At 32.9% G+C, this 10,000-nt stretch overlaps 1 protein-coding gene across 1 annotated transcript in view; it reads right to left on the reverse strand.

Annotated features, from left to right (window-relative positions):
• The window catches only part of LOC144977234 (uncharacterized), a 41,000-nt gene that overhangs the window by 20,347 nt on the left and 10,653 nt on the right, over positions 1-10,000 (reverse strand). Inside the window, exons 5-7 of the mRNA XM_078922237.1 lie at positions 9,982-10,000; positions 6,897-7,022; positions 5,012-5,111 (exon numbers count right to left, since the gene is read on the reverse strand). The exon at positions 9,982-10,000 is cut by the window's right edge and continues 107 nt beyond it. Coding sequence (XP_078778363.1) covers positions 5,012-5,111; positions 6,897-7,022; positions 9,982-10,000 — 245 coding nt within the window. The remainder of the gene's footprint in view (positions 1-5,011; positions 5,112-6,896; positions 7,023-9,981) is intronic.

Below are 10,000 nucleotides of genomic sequence, written 5' to 3' on the forward strand. Positions count from 1 at the left end.
TCGTGGTCTGCCAGTTCGATTTCGGTCCCTTACCGTTTGTATCATTTCAAATCGATCCACTAACGAATATATAGTTCTCCTTATGATATTAAACATTCTTGCAACATTGGTCACAGTGTGTCCAGCTTAAAGATGACCAATGGCATGTGCACGTTGTTCTAAACCAAGTCGTGGCATCGCGGAGATTAATGGATGGTATTTTGTATTGTGTTTTCCTGCCTTGAAAATAGTTCAAGAAGACACGGATGACAAAAAAAAAATCATCTACACACTTCCTGTCCACAGGAAGGGGCTAAAGGGTTATTTTAGCACGTGCGCGACGTGGTGAGCGAATTTCAGGTCAAAAACAAATGCATCGACTATCGATACACAAAAAGGCTAATGGTAAACAACTTAGTGGAAAATCATTAGCCTACGCCAACGGATAAAAAAGCACCGACGATTTTAAATGTGTATACTTTCTTTTGATCTCAAGTAATATACTAATTGATTGAAACTTTTAATATTCAGCGTTGAGACGTCAAAGAATGTTGAAAGGGAATATTGTATTGCTTTTCTTGATTATGATTCTATAATTAATGCAGTTTTATCTATTTAATATTTCGAAAGTGTATCAATGTAGCGAAAATTGTCGGTTATATATTTTAGAAAATGTTATCGATGTTTTAAAGTTGCAAAGAGCATTGCCATTTTTTAGCATATTGAAACTATACGATAATAATGATAATAATAATAATAATAATAATAATAATAATAATAATAATAATAATAATAATAATAATAATAATAATAATAATAATAATGATAATAATAATGATAATAATAATAATAATAATGATAATAATAATAATGATGATGATGATAATAATAAATAATAATAATAATAATAATAATAATAATAATAATAATAATAATAATAATAATAATAATAATAATAATGATGATGATAATAATAATAATAATAATGATAATAATAATAATAATAATAATAATAATAAAAATAATAATAATAATAATAATAATAATAATAATAATAATAATAACAATAATAATAATAATAATAATAATAATAATAATAATAAATAATAATATGATGATGATAATAATAATATAATAATAATAATAATAATAATAATAATAATATAATAATAATAATAATAATAATAATAATAATATAATAATAATAATAATACTGATAAACAACAAACAACAACTAACTACTATAATACTACTATACTACTACTACTACTACAACTAACTACTACTACTACTACTAATACTAATAATAATAATATATAATATAATAATAATATAATAATAATAATAATAATAATGAACAGGAATAACATAACAATCATAATAATAATAATAATAATAATAATATAATAATAATAATAATAATATGATAAAATAATAACAATAACAAAAATAATAATCATGGCGGTTCTAGCCTATTACAGTGGTGGCAAAGATGATCGGTCATAAATATATATAATATATAATAATATATATATAATATATATAAAATATATATATATATAATATATATATTTTTATTTATTTTATATATTTTTATTTATTTTTAATTTAATTTTTTTTTTTAATTTATTATTTTTTTTTCACCTTTTTAAAAAATAATATTTCAACCACAAATAATCACATTCACAATGAAATGACACTACAAGTAGATTTTAATTATTCCAAACGTAATCAAAACTGAATCACGAAAGAGAATACCACTAAAAAATAAAGCGACGAGACATAATGCGACAACACCTTGACAATACAAGTCCATTTCGTTCACTCGAAAAAATTAAAGATTTGCTTTAATCCCTCAACGGCGAGATTAATATTTCTGTTACATTATTGGTTTTCAGTAGTATGTAGTAACCTTAAAGTTTTAACCGAGAAGCAACAACAGCGATATGACTCGAGTTTCATTCAGAGCTCAAATTGCATTTCACTGCTGTCTTGATGATTAGAGTGATTGTGCCGGTGGTGGTAGTGGTTGGAATAGTGGTAGCGGTGGTGGTGGTGGTGGAGGAGGATGTAATTATGGTAGTGGTTTTGGTGGTGCTGTTGGTTAGAATGATAGTTGTGGAGACGATGACGGAAATGTTATGATGATGTTGATATTGTTTTTATTGCTATTGTAGTACTTGTTGTTAATATTGTTGTTGTTGTTAATGATGAAGATAATGATGATGATGATGATGATGATGATGATGATGATGATGATGATGATGATGATGATGATAATGATGATTATGATGACAACGACGATGTCGTCGACAATGATGGTTACCATACGATATTACAAAGTTTATTCAATCTTAGGCTTTCGACAATAAATCATACAATTTGATGACCACATGAAAGTGGGAAAAAAATGGTAAATGGAACCAAACAATAAACTGATACCATTAATAACCACACAAAAATACAACAATAGTAATACCACCAATACGTACAATAATAATAATAATAATAATAATAATAATAATAATAATAATAATAATAATAATAATAATAATAATAATAATAATAATAATAATAATAATAATAACAATAATAATAATGATGATGATGATAATAATAATAATAATAATAATAATAATAATAATAATAATAATAATAATAATAATAATAATAATAATAATAATAATAATAATAATAATAATAACAATAATAATATTACCATCATCATTACTACCACCACCATCATTACTACTACCACCACCGCTACCACTATCACTACCACCATCACCATCATTATTACGTTTCCAATCATTTTTTCTCGTTTAAAAAAAATTGATATCTATCAAAACAGTCGAAATTCCGGTCATTTTTTAAAAGGGTAGTTAAAATATCTACGATTTTATTAGCCCTGAAAACTACGATTTTTATTTTCCTATTTCAAGTAGGCAGCTCTGCTATGACAAGTACTCGTATCAGTATCAGTTCCATAGTCAAAATAAGACAAACAAAAACAACGTTTATTTAATCTTAGGCTTTCGCCAATACTTCATACAATACAATTAAGACAAAATAATGTTACGAATTTCTCCTCATGCATTCGTTAGACTATAACAATAACGACCGTGTTATCTTTACTCCTTACCCAACCAACCCCGAGCTTCCCGCCTCTTCATCGCGAACTATCTTATGTATGTATTAGCTTCAGGACGGGCAAGTACGGAATCTGCCCACCCTTCCGTATTTCCTCTATAAGTCAGTTAGAATTCAACTCTCTCCTTTTCTCAGAAGAGTATTTCTCGTATACTAATTCAAATGTTGAGCAAACCAAAATGGTGGTTGTATTTTATATATTTATTTAGTCGTGACTTTTGAATAAAAGTGTTTTGTTTTATTATACGGAATACAATAGAAAATTACATTGTTTTGCAAAATTATTTTGTCTGGCAATAAAAATACAGGGGTAATTACTTTAAGAATTAAAAAAAAAAGAACTAACAAATTAATTTGTTAAAAAACAAAACAAAAAAAACAAAACAACAACAACAACAACAAAAAACAAATAAGAAAACAATTTAAATAAATGAGTTTTGAGAAGCACTAAAGAAAACGAGAAAAAAAAAGAAAAGTTTAAATGGATAAACAAATATATAAAAACAACACAAATCAATACTAAATTGATGTAAAATTAGTAAATTAATAAATTTAATTCAATACTGGAACATTCCCAAAGTCATTACATCAATGGTACCAGCACAAGTAAGGCAATAAATAAGAAAAAGTTCGTTTGCCAAAATCTCTATTTAGTTTTCACTGGTTAATAAGGTGGGCTCATTTGAATTAGCCCGACCTAGTACTAGAGAGGCCAGACAGCAAAAATCGGAGTTAGTTCACCGTCAGGCGACGAGACGATGAGATGACGATGTGGGCGGAGTGGAGTGGTTGGGGGGGGGGGGTGATAAAAAAAAGAACAGGAGCGTATCCTGGTTTATGCATTAAGGGATGCATGGTGATTCGCAATCTATCAAAAATACACACAAATTGATTTCAGTACGAAGTATAAAGTTTAAGTAGTAACTTTTGAAATTATCTAATTTAAATTTGATTATTTCAGACCTGGTAATACAGCATATAACTTGAAAAAACAGGCTGGTATTTGCCCACCCTGCCCATTATTACCAGCCGTCCCTGATAATAATAATGAATAATAATAATAATAATAATAATAATAATAATAATAATAATAATAATAATAATAATAATAATAATAATATCAACAATAATGATGATAATGATGATGATGATGATGATGATGATGATGATGATGGTGATGATGATGATGATGATGATGATGATGATGATGATGATGATGATGATGATGATGATGATAATGATGATAACAATGAATATTTAATATGAACTTATCCACAGATTCTGTGATAGAGATTAATCGTGGTCACTGTGCTTCATAAATCTTCATTGGATATTCAAGCTGATAATATGGAATCCGCATTCCATTTCATACAGTACATGTCTCCTATTAGGCGTCCTTTTTATATTAGCACTAATGCATTGTCTGCCAAAGTCTATAGCCTGGTAGGCTACTTTAAAAAAAGTAGAGTAATGCATATAAAGTGGACGGTGTCAAAGTTTTAATTTAGCCGATTGAACCACATTCGTGATCTAGATCAGAGCCAAGTTGAATATTAATATAAAGGGTTTAAAAGGATGAGAAATTGTAGTATATGAAAATACTGCACAGTGAAGGGGGCCGACTTTCCTCCGTTCCAAAAGGAATTCTGTTCGCCGAAGTTGAAGAAGGCCTTGACGCTGAATACTGCTGTACTCTAAAAACACATTTATACAATTTTTTTTACTGAATATTCATTCTTCAAATATCGATCGATTAAAGTGACTCACTCTCATCTTGACAAACACTCTCAAACCTGGGACTTAGCAATATAAGACCTACAAGTGTCGAATTCATTTGTGTTAAACGACAAACCAACCAGAATTAATGATCTCAGAAACTCACCAGCCTCCATACGCCCAAAGTCCATTGTAGCAGGCAAAAACCAGATTGTTCTGAGAAAGTTCCGTACCTTTCATGCCTTGGTGAATTATCTCAAGCTTTCCTTGAAAAAAAATAACACACTTTAGAAGCAGATTCATAAAGCGTATTTTACATCAATGTACAATTTGCAATGCTCATCACAATGTCTCTTGTTCTTTAAGTAAATCAGCTGACTCAGACTGTATTACTGTCGATGCGGTGATTGTCCAATTTAGTCGAAGTAACATTAAAAATCTAATATTCCGAAGTAAGTATGAGAAGTAGCAGAAGAAAACAGAAGAAAAAAAAACCCGTGTTTGGAAATAAATCTGAAATCGAACTGTATCGGCATCCACCGCCTCGGTGGATGTGTGTGTGTGTGTGTGTGTGTGTGTGTGCCTGTGTGCGTGTGTGTTTATGTGTGCGCGTGTCTGTGTGTGTGTTTTGAGTCTAAACATATTTACTTGATCTCATATGGTATATGGTATTGATGTACTATTATCTCTAAAGGGCCATTTTGCCCTTTGTATGTACGCTATGGTGGGGTTACCATCCAAATTGTCTCACATTACGTGAATCTGTTATATCTCTCAAGAACGGTTAGGCATTAGTGACGTACCGTATTAAAAAAAACCCCAAAAACTTGAGCTTTTATATAGAGCAAAATCCACTAAACGTGCTCAAAGCGCTTTTGGTCTCCCTGACCAACAGCAACAGGTAAAATGTAGAACGAGACATAAACCTGTTAGGGCGATATTACAATTTTTTTCTGACAGATTCAACGCTGTTAACGGTCAGGTACTCATTTTTTACCTGCGTATGTGAGAGAATGTGAGTAAAGAGCCTTTTTAAGGACTCAACTATGCGCCAAGCGAGGCTCTAACCGAGGATTTTCCGTTCCGAAAGCTAGTGTCATACCACAAGTCCACATAATAGCTGCACTTATAGCATTCCTCAGTCCTTTTATCGATTTTTGCGATTTAGATTTTGTGGTGTGGACTGAATGCTCGTTCACAGTGGGATTCTTTCGCCACCCCTCTCTCTCTCCCTCTCTCTCTCTCTCTCTCTCTCTCTCTCTCTCTCTCTCTCTCTCTCCCTCTCTTCTTCTTCTTCTTCTTCTTCTTCTTCTTCTTCTTCTTCTCCCCCCCCCCCTCTCTCCTCTCTTCTCTCTCTCTCTCTTCTCTCTCTCTCTCTCTCTCTCTTCTGTCTCTCTGTCTGTCTATCTGTCTTCTCTCGTCATCTCCCCCCTCTCTCTCTCTCTCTCTCTCTCTCTCTCTCTCTCTTATATATATATATATATATATATATATATATATATATATATATATATATATATGCGGCTATGTGGTCTTGTCGTATGACACTCGCTTTCGAATCGGAAGGTCCTGGGTTCGAGCCTCGCTCTCCGCATAGGTGAGTCCTTGGAAAAGACTCTTTACTCACATTCTCTCAACGAACTCACGTGTAAAATGAGTGTAAAATGGCCGTCAACAGTTTTGTCTCTGTCAGAAAAATTGTAATATTGTCTAACAGGCGTCATGTCTCGTTCTACATGCTATGCGTAGCTGTTGTTCAGGGACCCTTTGTCAAGCGCTTTGAGCACATTTAGCACATTTTTTACGCTACATAAAAGCTCAAGTTTATACATACATAGACACACACACACACACACACACAGAGGTGATGGGTGACGTTAGAATTCGATCTCAGGTTTGATCCCAAACACCGTGAATTTCATAACTCTATCTTATCTTCTATTTTACCTATTCTGATTCTTTCATTTCTCATCATCACAAAATTTAATTTATGAAATGGCGTGGTACAGTGAGATCAGATAACTGCTTATGAAATACGAGTAGAATCTCACCATTTCCTAATCTCTGTATTCCCATGATAATGATGGTGACCAAAGCACATGCCTTTCCCACAGTGGCCAGATTCTGTAGTCGCTCTGATAGTTTTGTAGACATCACGTTCACAAGGCACATTGATACTGAAGTGGAGAAATATTTACTCATGCATGACCCATCGTCTCAAAATTGTTAGCATAATGTGGTGAGCTATATTGATACTTGATTTGAATTAATCAATAAAATAATATTATATCGTGTTTAGCTGTACAAGGAGACTGAAATGCAAAAGTGGGACGATATATATATATATATATATATATATATATATATATATATATATATATATATATATATATATATATATAAACTGGCCGGCACAGTAGAGCGCTATGGAATAGGAGCAAATAATGATAAGGACTTAAGATTATCTTGAATTTGCTCAAACCCACAAACTGACACTTGCAAAACACATCACATCCACACAAAGCAAAGAGAACAACAACATGGCATTCTCGTGATGGAGATTCGCACAATCAAATTAATTTTATAATGACTCCACAACGCTTTAGGTTGAGTATTAACAAGGCTAAAACAAAAATTTACCCCGGGGGATGGTGTTGGAAGTTACCATCTTGTGTTGTGCCCACTCAAATTAAGACTTCAATCAAAACGTGTTGACAGAAAACAAGATTCAAATTCGACTTGAGAAACTGAAGGATCCAATTATTGCAGAAATTTTTTGGGCTGAAATTGGTGGATAGTTTACAGCAACAAACATAAACATAAACAAGAAATGAAGTGAGTAGGAAAGTGCCAGAAGACGATAGAGAATAAAAATTTCGCGGCGGGGATAGGGGCTCGAACCCGCGACCTTAATGGCACGACAACTCCACCTGGTCGGGGATAGCAGATGGACAGAGTATTGCAACGGCTTGTATAATGTGAAGATTAATCCGGACAACACAACACTTGATACAAACCTCGAAGATATAGAAATAGACAATACCCCAACAATATTAAGAGAGGAAGTGGAGAGTGCAATAACGAGTCTAAACAATAATAAAGCACCTGGAATAGACAATATACCATCAGAACTTATAAAAAAAAAAGCGGCGAGGAACAAAGACTATCAGCACTTACAATGCTCTGTCAGAGAATATTGAACAAAAAACATGGCCTAAAACGTGGACAATCACCAGGGATACCTTTACCAAGTAGACTACTCTCAAGAAACGTAGCAATTACCGGACAATCAGCCTCATCATCCCAGCCAGATAATGTTACACATTATCCTAAATAGGCTGAACAAATAGGTCAGAAGAAAAACTTGCAGAAGAACAAGCGGGGTTCAGAGCAGGGAGAGGCACAGTCCAGCAGGTGTTCAATTCTCGAATTCTTACAGAGAAATGTCTCCAGCACCAAAAATAGTTAATCCACAACTTTATAGACTTCAAGTAAACATTTCGCATTCAGCTCTCTGGGAAAAAAACAAAGAAACTATGGCTTTGACGAAGGAATCATCCAAACAATAGAAGCATTATCTAAGAATACCACTAGTGCTGTCCTATATGCCAACCGACAAGGATTATTTTTCAAAACCGGTTGGAGTTAGACTGGGATGCATACTCTCCCCAACCTCGAAAGACTTCTGCAAGAAATCCTCCAGAACCGCCAGTCTTCTACCACAGGGTGGCAGCGAAATGTGTGTATCTCTCTCTCTCTCTCTCTCTCTCTCTCTCTCTCTCTCTCTCTCTCTCTCTCTCTCTCTCTCTCTCTCTCTCTGTGTGTGTGTGTGTGTGTATGTTATTAGATGTAGTGATGCACATGAGGTGAAAAATGAATTTTTAATTTACAATATAGTTCAATGCTGTATAATTATTCATAATGCGCTAATCTCATAACATACGATTGCTCTCATATTACAATTGAAAAAAGTGACACATTATTCTCATTATGGAGTTGAGATAATTGAAAAGGGTGTAGGAAGGTGGTGGTGGTGAATGGGGAGGAGGGGGGGGGGGGGGCGTCGGATAGAAGAGATAAGTATAGGTCAACCCTCTTTACCCCACCCCCATTTCCCTATATTAGACTTATCATATCTCAGACTCGACATAATCCGACCGGATAATAATGTGCACTTGAAAGTCGACTCAAAGCCGATGCAAGTACTAAGTACTTCCCTTAAAGACTCTTGACTCTTGTTTTGTATTTTACTGTCGTCTCTGCGAAACGCTTTTTTTCATTTCAGTCAGCACAGACTTTTTACTTCAAATATAGACAAATGAAGATTGTCCTTCAAAATCTTAAATTCACTGCTCCAAAGAATCTAAAATATCATTTCTAGAAAGATTAAAATTTGTGTTTTTCTTCTTCTTCTTCTTCTTCTTCTTCTTCTTCTTCTTCTTCTTCTTCTTCTTCTTCTTCTTCTTCTTCTTCTTCTTCTTCTTATTATTATTATTATTATTATTATTATTATTATTATTATTATTATTATATTATTATTATTATTTATCATCATCATCATCATCATCATCATCATCTTCATCATCCTCATCATCATCATCATCATCATCATCATCATCATCATCATCATTATTATTATTATTATTACTATTATTATTATTATTATTATTATTATTATTATTATTATTAGTAGTAGTAGTAGTAGTAGTAGTAGTAGTAGTAGTAGTAGTAGTATTACTATTATCAGTATTATAATAATAATTATTATTAATGTTATTGATATTATTCCGATATTGACATAGTATTGTGGTACCTGGGGCCTCACGAAAATGAACTACCGCGAGGACGAGAGACGCATGCGCACAACCAACATGACGTTCTCTCTCTAATAACTTTTCCGCCGGTGACGTCACAGACTATGGGTGACGTCCAATCAAGGGACGCTACTCTTCCGCTAATCTCATTCCCTATTACGTCGAGTAATCCTAATCTATTGGCCAGAGACAATTACAAATATTGGTCTCTATGAAAGAGCCAGGGTCCAACGCCTGAGTACAATAATAATAAAAGAACAGTGATAGAGGTTATTTGATCACATCTTATGTTACGGAAGATAACATCCCAGCCCAAACTTACAGATGGCAAAGATCGATAA

The sequence above is a fragment of the Berghia stephanieae genome, chromosome 7 (genome assembly GCF_034508935.2).
Source record: "Berghia stephanieae isolate SIO BIC M18660-M18661 chromosome 7, UCSD_Bste_1.3, whole genome shotgun sequence".
In the NCBI taxonomy this organism is placed as follows: domain Eukaryota; kingdom Metazoa; phylum Mollusca; class Gastropoda; order Nudibranchia; family Aeolidiidae; genus Berghia; species Berghia stephanieae.